This window comes from Vigna unguiculata, chromosome 8, assembly GCF_037176805.1.
Source record: "Vigna unguiculata cultivar grain cowpea cultivar isolate G323 ecotype 2 chromosome 8, ASM3717680v1, whole genome shotgun sequence".
NCBI classification, from domain to species: Eukaryota; Viridiplantae; Streptophyta; class Magnoliopsida; order Fabales; family Fabaceae; genus Vigna; species Vigna unguiculata.
In genome coordinates, this window is record NC_140799.1 from 41,546,114 (window position 1) to 41,566,467 (window position 20,354).

A 20,354-nucleotide genomic window follows, 5' to 3' on the forward strand; every position below is an offset into this window, starting at 1 on the left:
ACCAACACTTCGGTTATTACACTCAAAGAATCTGAAACATTCTGGAAAAGAATAAAAGATGATCTATATATCTTCATTTTTACTTTGAATATACAAGGTTACCTTTCACATGTTTATGCCCTATAATTGTTCTTCATTTCACCCGACCAACTCATACACTACTCAACATTCGGATCATAAACTCACCAATCTCCACAATTATATATTTTAAAGAGGTAAGGTTTCGTATCTTTGCTCAAAATCCTTGTTGCAAATTTCTTTACATCATTTATTCAATATTCACTGTCTCTTGCAGCAGACTTTGAACCCTCTTTCTGACCAAGTCACCCATCATTACACATATAGCATCAATATTCTGAACAAAGAGGTACGTGATTAAAGCTTTCTCAATGTTTTTATCTCCTATTACATTTTCTTTTAATTTTAATTTCACCAAATTTATCCACTTTCCTAGTGTGAAATTATGTTAAGATTTACAAATATATAATCAGAATTAAATCTGAATGATTTATATCTTAAAAGGAAAATATTATGTTATTATTATAGTGCAATAGATGAAAAACTCAACCAATATATTAGTTCCTTAATTTTTTTATTTAATACATATTATATATAATTAAGTTTAAAAAATATTTGGTAGCCTATTAAACATTGCTACATTGAAATTTAAAAATATATATTTTTATTTTAAATTGAGTGGATATTGTCTTTAAAAAATAACGTGCATAATGAAATCTATAACTATTTTTTTTCAAGCAAGAAAGTAACAATATATATATATATATCACTACAATAGAAATTTTAAATAATAACTATTTTTAGTGATAAAAAATTATTAATCACTATAGTGACCAATTTAGATACTAATTTACAAAATAAAAAATTATAATTGGTCACTAGTTAATTAGAGACTATTTGAAAACTAATTTCTTCTGTAGCAAAAACCTTGGTAGCTAATATTTAGAGACCAATTTTCTTTGATAGCCAAAACCTATGTAGCTAAATTTTAAAAATCAATTTAGAGACCAATTATAATTTTTCATTCATGATAGTGATTATTTTAGTAAAAAATAATTTTTTATTTTGTAAATTGATATCTAAATTGGTCACTATAATGATTAACAAATTTTTATGACTAAAACTAATTGTTAATGAAAGATTTTCTTTAATGTATATAGACTAACACATTAAATTTTAAATTAAAGGAAACTAAAAGTTTTTTAGGCGTGGTCAAAATTTTAATTTTATAATATCATTTACTTGAATATTAAATATTTTTGAAGACGTCTTCCAGCTTTATACCGTATTCTATTTGAGAACAATAAAACACAAATATAAAAGCATTTAAAAGAATTAAAAGATATAACACGTAGGGATGACAAAAATAACTGAGTTACGGGTATAAAAAGAAAAAAATATTTGGCGGGAAGTTAATATGTGCAGGTGTTTTTTATCCACGGATAACAAGTATTTTAATACTCGCTTACAAATAGGTCCGGTGAAGGTATCATACTATTTCCACCTGCAGGTACCTGTTACTCGAAAAAATTAAAATTAAAATTATATTTTATTAAGTTAAATTTAATTAAAACTAAAATTTAATTTAATTTAATTTTATTTATATTTTATTTTATTTTATTTTTACAATTTTATTTAAAAAATTTATAATATATATATATATATATATTTTTTTTTTAAATATTCGCGGGTATCCACGGGTTCCTGCGGGTTTTAAAAAAATTCGCAGGTATTTTTTAAGTGGTACTAGAAGGCTAAATGGACGGGAAGCAGGTGGATTTATTTTTTTTTTTTGCGGGTAGGCACTATCCGTATTCGACCTAACCCGTTGTCATCCCTAATTACTTGTGTGCCTTAGAATATATTTGATACACCATTGAACAAATTTGCATAGAAAAGAAAAACATGTATAATTAAGGGGTATGATATGATCACAAATATCTTGAAAATCTGAGATATTATTTTAGTTATTAAACTAGTCAAATCGTTGAGAGATAATGAAAATTATTTTTTGAAAACAAATATTCTTAAAAAGAAACAAAAAATAAGGGTCAAAGAGAATAAAATATATTTTTTATATTACCTAGTAAATGAAAGATTTATACGATTGAACACTTGAAATTAATAATTAAACATTCTCATTCATGAAAAAAAAATAATAAATAAAAATATTAAAATGAGTAAATATAATTCAACATGAGACTAAAAATTATTTCATTAACTGAAACTAAAAATACACAATTTGATTATAACCAAACAAAAAATAAATATAATTAACATTGTGGTAAAAGAGGAAGTACTCGAAATATCATGAATTTTGTAGATATAAAACAGACGAAATAATTGGAAGAGAAGAAGAAATATTGTATACCAAAAAGAAAAAGGAGTTATATATATATATATATATATATATATATATATATATATATATATATATATATATTTATTTATTGTAAAAGTTAAATTTTGAATGAAACTTGAAGTTTTTTTTGGCGTGGTCAAAATTTTAATTTTATAATATCATTTATTTAAATATTAAATATTTTGTAAACATTTTTTATTATTAGATCATTTATAAATCTGTAAATACAATAATCATGACATTAGATTTATATATATATATATATATATATATATATATATTAATAAGCATTTTCTATTTTTCTTTTAAACTTAGTTACTTTAAAAATACTTCAAAAAAGTAATATATGAAAGTAATGAATTTATTAATATTGGTTAAGTTTAAAATAGTTCATAATATTTTTTAATTAATAAATAATTAATAAATTGTAGATAAATTTTATTTATGTAGCGTCCCAAATTAGTAGAATAATTTTAATTTATAGAATGTCTCATGTTTATAGTATAAAATAGAGCACCGACATAAAGTATATTATAATTAATCTTTTACGGTTATCCCAAATTATATTGGAATGGAAGTCCAAAGACACAACACAATGCCATGAAAAGAATCTAAACACATACTAGATTAAACTATAAATTTGCTCAAAGAGCAAGAAACTACAAAATAACAACAGTACACAAGAAGAAATGCTCAACAAGGAGCAATAAAGGATCTAGGAAGCCTAACTACATCGCAACCTCCCCGCCAACATCACGATCACTAAGAGTCTCCACATCTGTTCACACCAAGAATTTGGTGATCATCACAAAAGGAAAAACCCAAAAGAAGATAACAGACACAAAGAGAAAGGGTAAGTTAGAGTAAAATATTTAACATGTTATTGAGCAAGCAGATTATAAAATAGGTTATAGACAAGCAAAGCAGTAAGCATCCAAAACATATGAAATCAAACAATTAAAGGACTCTTTAACTCAATATTCGGATCATACTCTTGATATAAAATTCTAAAGGAAGTATGTTATTTTAAATTGAGTGGATATTGTCTTTAAAAAATAACGTGCATAATGAAATCTATAACTATTTTTTTTCAAGCAAGAAAGTAAAATATATATATATATATATATATATATATATATATATATATCACTACAATAGAAATTTTAAATAATAACTATTTTTAGTGATAAAAAATTATTAGTCACTGTAGTGACTAATTTAGATACTAATTTACAAAATAAAAAATTATAATTGGTTACTAGTTAATTAGAGACTATTTAAAAACTAATTTCTTTTGTAAAAAAACCTTGGTAGCTAATGTTTAGAGACCAATTTTTTTTGATAGCTAAAACCTATGTAGCTAAATTTTAAAAATCAATTTAGAAACCAATTATAATTTTTCATTCATGATAGTTATTATTTTAGTAAACAATAATTTTTTATTTTATAAATTAATATCTAAATTTGTCACCATAATAACTAACAAATTTTTATGACAAAAACTGATTGTTAATGAAGGATTTTCTTTAATGTATGTAGACTAACACATTAAATTTTAAATTAAAGGAAACTAAAATTTTTTTAGGCGTGGTCAAAATTTTAATTTTATAATATCATTTACTTGAATATTAAATATTTTTGAAGACGTCTTCCAGCTTTATACCGTATTCTATTTGAGAACAATAAAACACAAATATAAAAATATTTAAAAGAAGTAAAAAATATAACATGTAGGGATGACGAAAATAACTGAGTCGCGGGTATAAAAAGAAAAATATATATGGCAGGAAATTAATATCTACGGGTATTTATTATCTATGGGTAACAAGTATTTTAATACTTGCTTACAAATGGGTCGGGTGAAGGTATCATACTACTCACATCTGCAGGTACCCGTTACTCGAAAAAATTAAAATTAAAATTATATTTTATTAAGTTAAATTTAATTAAAATTAAAATTTAATTTAGTTTATATTATATTATATTATATTATATTTTTATAATTTTATGTCCATATCGCAACATATTAAAACGAAATTAAGAAAAACACACTGCCTTATACAAGATACATGCTCAAGCTGGTCTTGGGGATTCCAATGCTTCCATGAACCTGCCCGTTCGTGGTCCAACTCTACAAACCTCCCCGCTCGTAGTCCAACATGCTTGAACACCTACTATGAACCTCCCCGCTCATAGTAGCCTCAAGTGTGAGCATGGAACATATGAACCTCCCCGCTCGTAACTGATCCAACATATCCCTAACCAAGCCCTCAAACCCATCCATGCAAATTCATCTGCAATGGACCCTTGCTCCTGCATATCGCCTGGCGCTGCCAAAGCGCCACCAGGCGAAATGGAAGTGCAGACCACTTGACGGTTCCACAACACCGTCAGGCATCACGACACACAAAGCTTCCCTATTTCTGGTTATTGCTTAGCGCTTCACTCTTCACCGTCAGGGGCTACACCAGTAATGTGACACTACTGGTTTTAGGTACTCTAACTAAGTTCCTAGTATCAAACAATTCAATTCTCAACCATCCAGAACCCAAAATACGCATTCATATACTTCATATACTTAAGTTTACAACATCACAGCTCATATGCATCATTCAATTATAAACACACATCTATCCCTTTCTAAATTCATATATAACCATCAAAACAAAAGTGTTATACCCAACACACAATCATGGACAACAAAACAATATACAAACCAAGAAAAACACATAATCATTTCCCCAAAATATCGCACAGGCAATAAGATAATAATAAGGATAAAAATAAAAATAACAACAACAACAACAATAATAACGATAATGATAATAATAATAAAATTAAACAACAAAAATAAAAATAAAAATAATGAAAATAATAATAAAATAAAATAAACAATAATAATAAAACAACAATACTAATAAAATAAAATAAAACTAAAAAGAAAATAATAATAATAATAATAATTAAATAAAGCACTAATAATGAAATAATAATAATGATAATAAAATCATAAATAAAATAAAAATGATAAAGTTAATAATGATAATAAAATAAAATAATAATCATAATCATAATAAAATAATAATAATAATAGTAATAAAAATAAAAATAATAATAATAATAGTAAAATAAAATAATAAAAAAAATAGTAATAACAATAAAACTAAAAATAAAATAATTATAATTATAATATAAATAACAATAATAATAATAATAATAAAAGAAGATAATAAAATAATAATAATAATAATGATGATAAAAATAATAATAATAATAATATTAAAATAAAATAAAATTAATAATAATAATAAGAATAATAATTATAATGATAATAGTAATAATAATAATGAAAATAATAATAACAATAATAATAGTAATAATAATAATAATAATGATAATAATAATAATAATAATAATAATAGAAATAATAATAATAAGAATAATAATAATAATAATAATAATAATAATAATAATAATAATAATAATAATAATAATAATAATAAATGTGTTGTGTTTAGAAGAAGAACTCTAAACACGCACCCTAGAAGTCGAATGCAACTAAAGTCAATTAATTAAATACCAACCTAAATTAATAAAATTACCTCTGCAATCCTCATTTATAAACCACTTTCTATAACTATTCCATTCCCCTCTTATATAATATATTAAAAATTACTAATTATATCATATCATAATTTCTATAAAAAAACACTACCAAAGAAAATTACTAATTATTCTAAAACCTTAATTGCGGCATACCATAACACCACATTTAACTACTTTTTCATATAACTAAAAAAAAATGAAAGCTTTAGAGTGCAACCCCAAGTCACGCCACTGTAAAAGAAAAACATAAACCCTAACCTTTCCTTTGCATCATTCACCCACAAATCAAGAAAACCTCAATGCATTCATGCTATATTAGATTTCGTATCACTAAAATTCATCAATCATATACTTAACATTCAAACAAAAATTTGATGATACTATATCACCATTACAATCAAAATTTCTAAAATATAAAACAAATGCATCACATTTTTTTTATTGTAAACAATAATTCAATCAAACAAAACATTGTAAACAATAATTCACATACAATCTTCTTTCAAAGGAAGAGATTAAACTAGTCAGCTCCCCTTACATGAGACTTTCCTTTGCTTAGAATTTGAATTACCCTTTGCCTATGTCACAATAACAGATGCCAAAAACCCCTTATGGTGAGGTTAATTGTTATTCAAAGCCCATTATTTGGTTGTTTTTCAACCCCACCATGCTCATCATCAAATCAATGCCTAACCACTCAAGCAATTTATATTTTGTGATAATTCACCTAATTCTATAATCATGTTATCACTCAACATGATCATGCATATTATTATTAAAAATTAATAATAAATCAAACATCACATAATTGACATACACAGGACTCAAACTCAAATCTTCTCACACAATCAAAGTACTCTAAACTGTTTAAGCTAGTACTTTTCCACATCACATCAATCAATATTTAATGCCATAAAGGCTCTCACTGCTCGCATTTATTAATTAATTAACTATTTAGTTATTTAAATTTCTTGGGTTTATAAGTGAACCTGATCCAAAGGTCAAGTCAAGTCGTTCAGGATGAATGTCGAGCTAAGTCACCTTGATGAGTGTGTCGAGTCAGTTTCGTTTGAAGGTTGTGATGAGGCGAGCTAGGTCGAAGGTTGATCTGGATCAAGCTGGGTAGAAGGTCAATCCAAGTCAGACTTAGGTCAGTCCAAATTGTGATCCGAGTTGGACAAAAGGTCAAGTCGAGTCAGATCAGATCGAAGGTTGAACTGAGCTAAGTCGGGCAAAAGATAAAACAAAATTGTCTCGACTGAAGATTGAGCTAAGTTGGTATGGATTGAAGATTCAAGCAAAATTTGCCCTAGCCGAAGAGTTGAGCGAAGTTAGTCAAGACTGAAGGTCAAGCTGAGTCGACCTCGACCGTAGCGTACCAAGTCAATTTGGATAAAAGGTCATGCCGAATTGACCCTGGCCAAGGTCGAGCTGAGTGCCCTGGATCGATATGTCGATACATTTATTTTTAAAATTATAGGATACGATACATAATATATGTATATTGAAAAGTATACATAAAATTCTTAAAAACATGGTAACTATATGATTGTTATTGTATGAATCCAAATTAAAATAATATATACTAAACATTGTCAAAAATAAAAAATTATAAATTATTGTTATCATAAAATTACTATTATTTTATAGATTAGATACTTCATTGATAGGTATTAATAAAATATCATAGAATATCGAACACAGATACAAGTCAGATACGGATACATGACTCACTTTAAAGTATGAATGCATCGTAGATTTTTACATCACGTTAAACAAGTATTTGTACTTAACATATTTTAAATTGATAATTATATTGACAATATAATTATTAGACAAACAATTTATTTGCCCTTTAAGTATATTTATATTTGATTTTGATTTTTTTTAAGGGAAAATATCTAAAAAATCGTGTTCCATATTGAATGCAAAAAAGAAGAAGATAAACTGTATTTATTCATTAAAAAGAACAATTTTCATGTTCTGGAAAATCGTATAGGTTATCAAATATTCTTCCTCGTCCCCTTTTACTTGTAATAAGTAATCATTGAAATACAAATAATTATATATATATATATATATATATATATATATATATACATATATATATATATTAATTTTACTAATACATTGATTATTTGAAATACGAATAAAATACATTTTTAATCTAACATATCTAAAGTTATATTTTAATTAAGAACGGGACTCAATATCAAATATGTTTATCTTTATATATATTCTGTAATTTCAGGTTAATTAAGTTGAATTTAGTGAAGAGAATAAATGGACGCCCTTTATGGTCTTTTGGCTGATATTTCAAAAGATTTGGTGTGTAAGGGTCTGAATCAATTACAATACTCCTTGTGCTTTAATGGTTTTGTTAAAGAGCTTGAAGAAGAAGAAAACAACTTGACCGAAACAAGAGAGAATGTAGAAAGACGTGTCACAGATGCTCGGAGACAAACCTCAAAGACTAGTGAAGTTATTGATAAATGGTTGGAGAATGCAAAGATTGATTCAGAATATGTGAATCGTTTGTTGAGAGAGGCAAATGCCAGAAAAAGTTGTTTTTTTGGGTACTGTCCAAATTGGATTTGGCGATACCGTTTAGGAAAAAAGTTGGCAAATAAAAAGGCAGAGCTTGAAAAGATCATTCAAGAAGGTAGACAATATATACAACTTGAACGCATTGCCTCAATTCCTTCAAATACTTCTGATATTCTCACAGAAAAAAGTATGAATTTTGAGAGTAGAAAATATGCTTATGATCAAGTAATGAAAGCATTGAAATATGATGGGGTTGGCACGATTGGATTGTATGGAATGGGGGGTTGTGGTAAAACCACATTGGCAATGGAAGTTAAGAAGATAGCAGAAGCTGAGCATCTTTTTGACAAAGTTATTTTTGTGCCTGTGTCTAGTACAGTAGAAGTTCAAAGGATTCAAGAAAAAGTTGCAAGTTCATTGCAATATACATTTCCAGAAAACCAAGAAATGGAAAGAGCCCAACGCTTATGCATGAGATTAACCCAGGAAAAAAATATTCTTATTATTTTAGATGATGTGTGGGAGAAACTTGATTTTGGTCGCATAGGGATTCCCTCATCTGAACACCACAAAAGCTGCAAGATTCTGATTACCACTAGATCAGAAGAAGTTTGTACTTTAATGGATTGTCAAAAAACAATTTATCTACCAATCTTAACTGATGAAGAAGCATGGGCTCTCTTCCAAAACAAAGCACTTATATCTAAAGACACTCCTAAAACCGTAAGGGATTTGGCAATATCAATTTCAAATGAATGTAAAGGATTGCCTGTTGCCATTGTAGCTGTTGCCAGTAGCTTGAAGGAAAAACAAAAGGACGTATGGCGTTCTACTTTGAATAAATTGAGAAGTTCTAAGCCGATCAATATTGGAAAAGGTTTGCAAGATCCCTATAAGTGTTTACAGTTAAGCTACGATAATCTAGACACTAAAGAAGCTAAATCACTTTTATTGTTGTGCTCTGCATTCCCTGAAGATTATGAGATTCCAATCGAAGGTTTAATAAGATGTGCAATAGGATTAGGTGTGGTTGATGGATTTGACACGTATGAAGAAGCAAGGACCGAAGTGACTGCAACCAAGATTAAGCTTGTAAGTTCTTGTTTGTTGTTGGATGTAGGTGATAAACATGTCAAAATGCATGACTTGGTTCGTGATGTAGCCCAATGGATAGCAAAGAATGAGAATAAGGTCATCAAGTGTGAACTAGAAAAAGATGTAACTTTAGAGCATGGTTCAATGAGATATCTATGGTGTGTGAAATTTTCAAATGATATGGATTGTTCCAATCTTGAGTTTTTAAGCATACAAACAGAGTTGGAAGTATCTGATGCAATTTTTGAGAAAATGGAAAAACTTAGAGTTTTGATTGTTAGTAATCAAAGTCAAGACAACGAGCTGCAGTTGTCAACCATGTCTTTCAAAATATTACAAAATCTTCGTTGTTTAGTCCTTCAGTATTGGAAATTGAGTGACATCTCCTTTGTAAGAGATATGAAGAAACTTCAAAGTCTTTCACTTCGTCGATGTTCATTGCCTTCATTCCTTGAACTACAAACTGATGTTGGATTTACACAACTTCTAAACTTGAAATTGTTAGAGTTTAGTGGTTGTTACATTGAAAGGGAGAACTTTGAAGAGATCAAACTAATCCCATCTCTAGAGGAATTATATATCTTAAAGAACTTTTGGAATGGAAACGTTGAATTCTTTAGTGTCCTCCCCAAAACATTACAAAGGTATGGAATTGTGTTAGGATACTATCAACTCGCTTATTACTCTCCACAAGATGAGTTTTGCTCTTATAATGCAACTTTAGGGCTTAGTCATTTTGACATATCAAATGAGATTATTATGCGAATGGCCAAAAGCGCAAAGGAGCTAATTATGAGAAACATTGAGGGAGATGCAAAAAATATCGTACCTGATATATTTCAAACTGGAGCAAGTATGAGTGAGTTGAACGAGTTTCAAATATATAGGTCCGAAATAGAGTGTTTGGTTGACACTAGCAATCATTTGAATGAGGTGGGAAATGTCTTCTCCGAATTGTGTAGCTTGACAATCGTAAATATGCAGTGTTTAAGGGCTTTATGGCATGGTTGTGTACCTGTCGATAGATCTTTTGAAAAATTAGAGAAACTATTTATAGAAAATTGTCCTAAGTTGAAATCTCTCTTAACATGTGACATGGCTCGAGGTTTGGTGCAGTTGAAATTATTAAAAATATCCGATTGTGATATATTGAAGCATATAGTAACAAATGATGACAATTTTACAAAGAAAAGTGAAGATGAATTTGCAATTGGACATTTTGAGCAATCCAAAATTTTCCAGAATCTTGAAGATTTGACGGTGATCCGATGTGGAGAATTAAAAGATGTATTCCCTACCGGTATCATAGGAGGCCTACCTCAATTAAAACGCCTTGTTATAACTAAATGCAATATGCTTGAACAAATAATTGGAGATGTTGTTCCATCATCACACCAAGATGAAAAAGAAGAAAAAGATAAAATTATCGAAGAAAATGAGCATCAACATTTTGAGTCTAACCGATTGATATTTTCTTCAAAAAGTACTTCAACTCCATCACCACCTATTGTGAACCATAACTCAGGTACATTTTCCATTTACATCTCATAACCATGTTTAACCCATTTGTACATTTTATTATTTTTTTGCATGTTTAATAAAATATATGGTATTAACTAAAACTAGATATAGAATCGCACACGTTTTTTGGGTATTTTTATTAAGGTGAATAATTTATTAAGGTGAATAATATTATATACACAAGTAATAAATTCATACATTATCAAAATATACTATATTAATAAAAATTATGTATATATTTTTCTCACTTACAAAAAGTAGTAGTTAACTTTCTTGATGTCAAATGTTGTTTGGTAATAGCTATTAACAAATTGAAACTGGCTCCATTAATCCTTAAGAATTGAATCTAGATTTTTGCTTGAAATGTATCCAATAAGTGTGTTTTCACATATATTATCTTGATGAGTAAATTAAATTACAAGTGGTATCATATAGATTGAAAAATATACTATTAGAATATAGGAACCAAAACTAAGATGGATTTTTCGTAAATATAGAGATTAAACAAGGTAATTAAATCTGAAATTATTAAAAGAAAAAAGATAGTGAAAATGTGCAATGGACATAAGAAAAGTGTATTGGATGATTGTTTTCATTATTATCAACTGATTATTTGATGTTTTGGATTTGTGGTTTTCGTCCCCGGAGATCAATGTTTTTAATAAAGTTGTTATATAATAAGAGTGATGTATATGAATTTATTTGGAAAAGTGAATGCATAAGTTATTAAAATATAATGAGTTAAGAAAAATTATGTGTATAATTTTATCACACACAGAAAGATGGTGAAAATGTGAAGTGGGCATAAGAAATTGTTTTGGATGATTATTATTCATCATTATGAACTCTTAGTCTAACATTTTCTTATTTTTAATTGATTTTCAGGATCGTTTTCTCTGTCTAGCCTTGCACAACTTGAGATATTATCATGTCCAATGTTGTTGGGGTCATTGTTTACGACATGTGTAGCTAAGACCTTGACTTCATTGGAGGAATTGAACATAGATCAGTGTGATGGTTTGAAGCATATAGTAACTCCTGCAAGAGTGAAAAGAAATAAAAAGGAAAACATGGTTGAAGATGACCATGAATTTGAAAGTGACATTTCAATGTTCTCAAGTTTGAAATGGGTAACTATTTCGAATTGTGAGTCATTGGAAGATATATTCGGAATGGCTTTTGTTGGAGGCATGATGGGACAACAAGTGAGTTTAAAGTTAGAATATTTGTGGTTGGCAGATCTACCTCGAATGACTCATATTTGGGTGGCTACCAACAACTCATTTATCCTCCAACATCTCAACTCATTCTTCGTAACAAAATGTCAAAAATTGAAAGTAATATTTCCTCGTTCTATGTTGAGATCCCTACCAGAGTTGAATCATCTATGTGTAAGGGAATGCGAGGAATTAAGACAGGTCATTGAAGATTCTAGTATCATTGCTTATTCTCCACGACCATGCTTCCCCAAACTACAATCATTGCATATTCAACAATGTCATAAGTTGAAATGTTTCACCTCTGTATTTGTATCCAATGATCTTTCCAACTTGAAGATTCTAATCATAAATGGAGCCACTCAACTACAAGAGTTTATTGGATGTGAATACGACAACACAGGAAACACCAAACTTCAACTTCCACAACTCCAACTTTTAATATTTGTGCATCTTTCAAATTTTAACCAAGAGACTATATTTTTAAATGTCAAGTATCGCATTGTTCGCAACTGTTCAAAATTCTCCTTGACTTCAACAATTACTCCTGATGAGCTCCCACAAAAAACTTTCTCAATAGAAGGTAAATACTATGCATGGATATGTTGTTGAAAACATTACATGTTACCATGGAACCTTTATATATAAACTACTCATGCTGATTTCGCTTAATAATGCAATTGTGAAATTTCAATTCTTCAGCTAACATTTTTAATTGTTCGTAGAATTAGACCATAACTACATTTCAAATAACTACCCTCAACTACCAAATCATTTATGTTTCTTTGTTCCTCCTAAAGAAAATATGAACAAATTAACTATGTCATTCAAATTTTACACCAAACACTAGTACAAAATAATCACAGTATTTATAATTGTCTACACGTTATTTTGTTTTCCTTTTTATTTTAATTGTGACAATGTAATGATCATTCACGGAATGTTGAGGTCGCGTTGTTTTCCATTGCTAAATGAAGTCCTTAATTACATATTGAACTATAGGTTTGGAAGACTCTCTAAGTTATAGCTGGTATATGAAGCCATTGATGCATGAAATACAGAAATTAGATGAAGTTTCTGGAAGCAACAATTCTACTGAGTTGCCTTCTTCACAGGTCAGAACCAATCAACCTATCCAACTTAACCTACTGAAATTCAATCATAATAACAATGACATTAAACTATAGTATACAAAAAACAGTCTTTTCATTTATAATTATTATTATTCTAAAAAAAAAAGACTTATTGAGATGCTCCTTTTCTATATATTTTTATCGTTGATTAGATCAATGAAAAATCAGATAAGAAACTTTCTGAGAAAGATTATGGTTTATAGGAATTGGTTAATGGGACTTCAATAAATTCAGAGGTGGATGAAAAGTCTAATCGTGAAACATATTCACAGGTAACTCTACATTAAGGTCTTCTAAATATTTGAGAAATGGAATGACCAAGCACTTTTTATTACTTACTACCTATTCATCACTTCATATAGGAGTTGGTGGATGGAAAATCAACGAATGGATCATACCTGACAGACCAACAAAATCCACTTGGAGAAACCCAAAGTACCATCAAAATGAGCCATGAAGATCCACCTATATCTGAAATTAAATCATCTTCTTCACAACTCAATGATGACAATCAATCTATGTTGGATAGCAGAGTTGAAATGGTAGGTGAACATCAGACAATTGAAACAAAAACACTGGTGTCTGAAACACAAGAGTTCCAAAAAATACACAGAAAAAGTGAAATGACATCAGACCCACAAGCGATGGACCAAAATTTCCCACTCATTTCTTCCCCAAACATGACTCAGGTATTTATATATTTTATTTTTATCTTCTATATATTAGTGATGTTGACAAACAAGTCTCTTTGGATAAACACTTTGTATTTAGATTTGTTGTTTTTGAAATGAAGCACTACATGGTCCTTTTATAGGCCTTTGGACATTACCCTTCAACTACATTCATTAAATATAACTACTACCTAACTCACAATTAATACAACAACTTCCAACTACCCACCTTCCAACTACCAACTACCCACATTTAAGTTTACCTAACAAAATCCCCCCATAAACTTAAATGCTCTTCTTGTCCTTCATTCCGAGTATCATCTTATTGTTCTCGAACAAAGAGAATGACAGCGGCTTTGTAAACATATCTGCAGCTTGTGCTCGACTTTCAACATGCTCCAACTCTACATTTCCTTCTTTCACTTGTTCTCGGATGAAGTGAAATCGAACATCAATGTGCTTGCTTCTCTCATGATTGACTGGGTTCTTTGCCAATTCAATGGCCGACTTGTTATCAACTCGGATCACAGTCCCCTTTTCTTGCTTCAATTCCAATTTGCTTAGAAGGTTTCTAAGCCAAACTGCATGGCAGACACTCCATGATGCTGCAACGTACTCTGCTTCACATGTTGACAGTGTTACAATGGGCTGTTTCTTTGAAAGCCAGGTGAACGCCGTGCTCCCCATGAAGAATACATATCCAAACGTGCTTTTCCGGTCATCAACATCTCCACACCAATCACTATCTGAGTAGCCGACTAGTCAGTAATCATCCGTCCTAGTATACATCAGACCAAGTGACACAGTTCCTCTCACATACCTTAAAATTCTCTTTAGGGCCTTCCAATGAGTATACCTTGATTCCTCCATATACCGACTTGCTATTCCAACACTCAGCATTAAATCTGGTCTGGTATTTGTAAGATACCTGAGACTTCCAATCAAACTTCGGTATTTGCTCGCATCAACTTTGTTTCCATCTGCATACTTAGAAAGTTTTGTGCCCGGTTCCATAGGGGTGGAAACCGGGTTGCAACTCATCATCTTGAACTTCTTTAAGACATCCTCAACATACCTTTCCTGCGACACAAAGATACCGTCCTTCCCTTGAATGACTTCCAAACCAAGGAAATACTTCATAAGACCTAAGTCGGTCATCTCGAACTCCTTCTTCATCATTTCTTTAAATGCTTCAATTAGCTCAGCATTATTCCCCGTGAAGATAAGATCATCGACATAGAGGGCAATGAACATCACATCTTCTCCTTTCTTCTTTATGTAAAGAGCATGTTCATAAGGGCACTGCTCATACCCATTCTTCTTGAAGTAAGTGTCGATTCTTTCATTCCATGCTCGTGGAGCTTGCTTTAGGCCATAAAGTGCCTTCTTCAATCTCAACACTTTCTTCTCTTCGCCTCTTCGTATGTATCCAAGTGGTTGTTCAACATATACTTCCTCCTCCAAGACTCCATTTAGAAATGCTGACTTCACATCCATCTGCAAGATTGTCCATCTGTGTTGAGCTGCTAAGGAAATCAACAACCTGATTGTTTCCATCCTTGTCACTGGAGCGAATACTTCGTATAATCTATTCCTTCCTTCTGCTTGTACCCCTTCACTACGAGTCGAGCTTTGTATCGCTCAACTTCTCCTTCAGCGTTTGTTTTCTTCTTGTACACCCACTTTACGCCAATAGGCTGAGCTCCTTTGGGCAGATCGGTTAGCTCCCACGTGTTGTTGTGTTCGATTGCTTCGATCTCTTCATTCATTGCCCTTTGCCACTTTTCCTCCTGCACGGCCTCTTCAAAGCTCAAGTCTTCCGAATCTGCCAAGAAACATACAACATGTACTTCATCAGTCGAGTTGTATATGTCTTGCAAGCTTCGCGCTCTAGGCTGTAGAGGTTCATCTTCTTCATCAGAAGTCTCATGATCTCTCACAACTGGTGGTGTATCTACTTCCAAGCTTCTAGGCTCCTTCTCGGAGTTGTTCCACTTCCACTCGCTCTCTTCATCAACTTGAACATCTCGGCTCATAATCACCTTCTTTGTTATTGGGTTGAACAACCTATACGCCTTGGTTTTTTCATCATACCCAATAAACACGTACTTCTTGCTCCAATCTTCAAGTTTGGTCCTTTGATGAGCAGGAACATGACCATAAGCAATGCTACCAAACACTTTGAGGTGAGACACACTCGGCTTTCTTTCGCTCCAGACTTCTTGCGGTGTCTTCTCGTTCAGCTTGGCATGTGGACATCTATTTTGTACATAGATGGCACATTGCACTGCTTCCGCCCAGAACTCCTTAGGCACATTCTTGCTTTTCAACATTGTACGAACCATGTCAAGTATGGTTCGATTTTTCCTCTCAGCTACTCCATTCTGTTGGGGTGAGTATGGTGCTGTCAGAAATCTCCTTATTCCTTGCTCCTCACAATACTTCATGAGCTCAGATGAGATGAACTCGCCTCCTCGATCAGACCTAACAGATTTGATAGGCATACCGGTCTCCTTTTCAACCATTGCCTTGAACCTTTTAAACACTTGGAACACCTCGGATTTCTCCTTCAAAAAATACACCCATGTTTTTCTTGAAAAATCATCTATGAAAGAAATGAAATACCTTTTTTCCACTGAAAGATTCAGGGGTAATTGGTCCACAAATGTCTGTGTGAATTAATCCGAGTTGTTCCTTTGCTCGGTACTCGGCAGTCCTCGGAAATAAGGTCCTTGGATGCTTCCCGAGCACGCATTCTTCACAAAATTTCTTTTCAAACTCCACCGTCGGGAGTCCTCGCACCATCTCCTTTTTCACCAACTCGACTAGTCCACCAAAATGCAAGTGGCCAAACCGGAAGTGCCACATCATAGCTTCATCCTTCACGTCAAGTTTCAAGCACCTCTCTTGGACTATTTTCAAGTCCAGCTTGTACATCCTGTTCTTCTTCATCTCTACTCGGGCAATCAATCGATCTGACTTGTCTTTCAAGTATAGTACTCGGTCTTTCATCAGAACCGAATAGCCTTTCTCCATCAGCTGGCCCATGCTCAATATGTTGCTCTTGAGATCGGGTACATAGTACACATCTTTGATTTCTCCAACTCGGTTGTTCTTCTACAGGTACCAGATTGTACCCCGGCCTTTTACTGCCACCTGTGATGCATCTCCAAATGATACATGTCCAGCGTCAACTTTGGTGAGCTCCTTAAAAAGATTCTCGTCCCCGCACATGTGGTTGCTTGCTCCTGTATCAAGGTACCAAACTGAGTTGTCAGAACAGCTCGGACTTAGTTCGACACCTGATCTCCTGGACATCATCAATATTCCTTCTTCCTCAGCATCCTCAGAAAGGAAGTTTGTTTCCTTTTTGCTTTCAGATTGGCAATCCTTCGCGAAATGTCCAACCTTCCCACAATTGTAACATTTGACTCCTGAGTAGCAGTCTTTAGCAAAATGACCGTACTTACCACATTTGAAGCACTCAACTCCTGAGTTGTTCGACTGGCCTACTCGGCCTCTACCACCACGACCTTCACCTTGTCCTCGGCCACGCCAGTTTTGTTGGCCGACCTGTTCTTGACTTCTTTCATATCCTCCTCTGCCTCTACCACCTCGGCCTCGAGTGTTCTGAGTATAAGGAACCTTCTTCTCCCTAGTGGTTGCCTTTGCTTGGAGTGCTTGATCAAGGGACTCCTCTTTCTTCTTCCTTCTCCGCTGCTCATGCGCTTCAAGCGACCCAGCAAGCTCTTCTACCGAGAGCGCTGTCAAGTCCTTGGATTCCTCTATTGCGCAAACTATATTCTCGAATTCGTCGGTTAATGACCTCAAGATTTTCTCCACCACTCGACAAGCGGGCAGCGTCTCTCCATTTCTACCGAGCTGATTTGCTACGGTCTCAACTCGGGAGACGTACTCAGCAACCCCTTCATCTTCCTTCATCCTCATCCTTTCAAGCTCGCCCCTGAGAGTTTGAAGCCGAACTTGCTTCAAACGGTTATCCCCTTTGTATGCCTTCTCCAGAATATCCCACGCTTCTTTTGAAGACATAGCATTTGCTATCTTCTCAAAGCCGGACTCATCAACAGCTCGGTACAGTACGTACAAAGCCGTTTTGTCCTTTGCTCGTGTTGCTTTTAACGTAGCAATCTGGGCTATCGTCATTTCTCCAATATCCTCTGGTTCTTGGTGCCCATTTTCGACCACCTCCCATACTTCTTGGGAACCAAGGAGAGCCTTCATCTGCAGGCTCCAGTTATCATAGCTGACGCCTTTTGATAATTTCGGCAGGGGCATGCTGTTAGCTAAGCTGGCCATCTCGATCAAACTCTCTAACTCACTCAAACACTCAAGCTCTCAAGCTCTGATGCCAATTTGTTGACAAACAAGTCTCTTTGGATAAACACTTTGTATTTAGATTTGTTGTTGTTTGAAATGAAGCACTACATGGTCCTTTTATAGGCCTTTGGACATTACCCTTCAACTACATTCATTAAATATAACTACTACCTAACTCACAATTAATACAACAACTTCCAACTACCCACCTTCCAACTACCAACTACCCACATTTAAGTTTACCTAACAAGTGAACTACATGATGGAAGAAATAAAAATAACAACAACGAAACTTAACTTACTAATCAATCAACATAACTTTTGGCATTGTAAAGCTCACTGATGAAACAGAGGCAAACAACATTGGGAAAACTACGACATCAGATAAACTTGCAATACCAACTTCTGTTTTAGAGGTGAGAACTTCATCTCAAACTTGTATGGTAACTCCCTTGCATAAAATAAATCTGCTTATAATCATGGTAACAACTAAAATTGGTCAAATTATTGTGTTACCAACACACATGATGTACATTAGGAAACGAATGTTTTTCAAAGTTATAACTTCAAATATACACAAACATTACTTTTCCATTCGTGATGAATAGAATATTGAGGAAATAGGAAGACAAAGGAAACCTGCAACAGAGGGAGCTACAATTAAACAAGATTCCCAGGTTGTTAAACAAAATAATGAGATGAATGAAGAGAAGACAGAAATAGGAATTGTTTCAAACAATAGAGTTGAGGTTACGCAAGGTTATTACTCTTTTCTTGTTTCTTTTTTATCCTATATTCATATGTCGCCTACTCCTCAAATTTTTTACAGCTTCTACAGATCCTCGTACAAGATTGGAAAAGTATAAGCAGTTCGTTGATCTCAATGATTCACAAATTTCTCTGCTAGTGGAGGCGATAGCAGCATATCCTCATCTTTGGAATTCCTGTGAGAAGTTCAATGATCGTTTTCGAGCTTGGATGTTGAAAACATTGGCAGATATGTTGTTGTTCCTTCGAAGTGAAAGTGTTGGTAGTGTTGATCCTGAGAGAGAAAAGGAGTTCCTTGAACTGTGTGATGAAGCTGTTCAACTTGGATTTGAGAGGTCGTGGGTTGATGATATGCGTCAACGTGTTGTGGGAAGGGATCATAAGTTGGAGCATGCAAGGGCACAAATTGGTGAGCTTCTTAAAAGACATCATCATTTAACTCAGGAACTAGACAGTATAAAGGTGCCAATTGGTGAACTTGTTAAGAGACACGATCATTTAACTCAAGAACTGCACAATATGAAGAAAGAACTTAGGAGTATTAATGACTTTTTTGATGCTCCCACAAAATGTTTCGACTTTTTGTGATTTGGAAGTTCTGGTCAAACACTTTGGTTTTATGTATTTTATGTTTCTCTGAGACATACATTTAGTCTTATTTGGATTCTTCTAAGAATGAGTGTGAGTTTCTGAATACACTGTTATATATGGGGTGGATAAAGCAAGATGTTTAAGTTTATTATGCTTCATTTTTTTCAGTAAACATCAAACAATCCAAACTTCCATCTCCAATAGTTAAAGATATTTACAAAACGTGAACTCTTTTCTTTGGCTAAGATAACCTTTCTTTTTTTATTTCGTTTATTTTTATCTCTAAGTTTTAGCATGCAACAAGCACTTATATATAGTATCTTATTATAACATAATAAACTAAGCGAAACCATATATAATTGTGAAGAAACAATATTGAGACCTTCCAACAAGTTATCTTATTAATTATCTCGCTTCCAACATAAATGTAAAGCAGTAGCTATAAAAATTTACTATTGATAATCAATCCTAAATAGCATAAACATTT

General features: G+C 32.1%; 1 protein-coding gene across 3 annotated transcripts; it reads left to right on the forward strand.

Annotated features, from left to right (window-relative positions):
* LOC114195189 (putative disease resistance protein At4g10780) lies at positions 1 to 20,089 on the forward strand. 3 transcript variants are annotated; one of them, XM_085665778.1, is made up of 10 exons: positions 43 to 215; positions 296 to 367; positions 8,238 to 11,153; positions 12,035 to 12,949; positions 13,369 to 13,481; positions 13,703 to 13,771; positions 13,862 to 14,188; positions 18,844 to 18,924; positions 19,117 to 19,267; positions 19,347 to 20,089. In XM_085665778.1, exons 3-10 carry the CDS (start codon positions 8,270 to 8,272, stop codon positions 19,862 to 19,864), a joined length of 5,058 nt encoding a protein of 1,685 aa, XP_085521904.1. In that variant the 5' UTR covers positions 43 to 215; positions 296 to 367; positions 8,238 to 8,269; the 3' UTR covers positions 19,865 to 20,089. The 3 variants fall into 3 exon arrangements, with proteins under 3 accessions (XP_085521905.1, XP_085521904.1, XP_085521903.1); XM_085665777.1 differs by having other exon boundaries at positions 44 to 215; positions 19,338 to 20,089; XM_085665779.1 differs by lacking the exon at positions 19,117 to 19,267 and having other exon boundaries at positions 1 to 215; positions 19,338 to 19,556.
* The last annotated feature ends 265 nt before the right edge of the window (positions 20,090 to 20,354 follow it).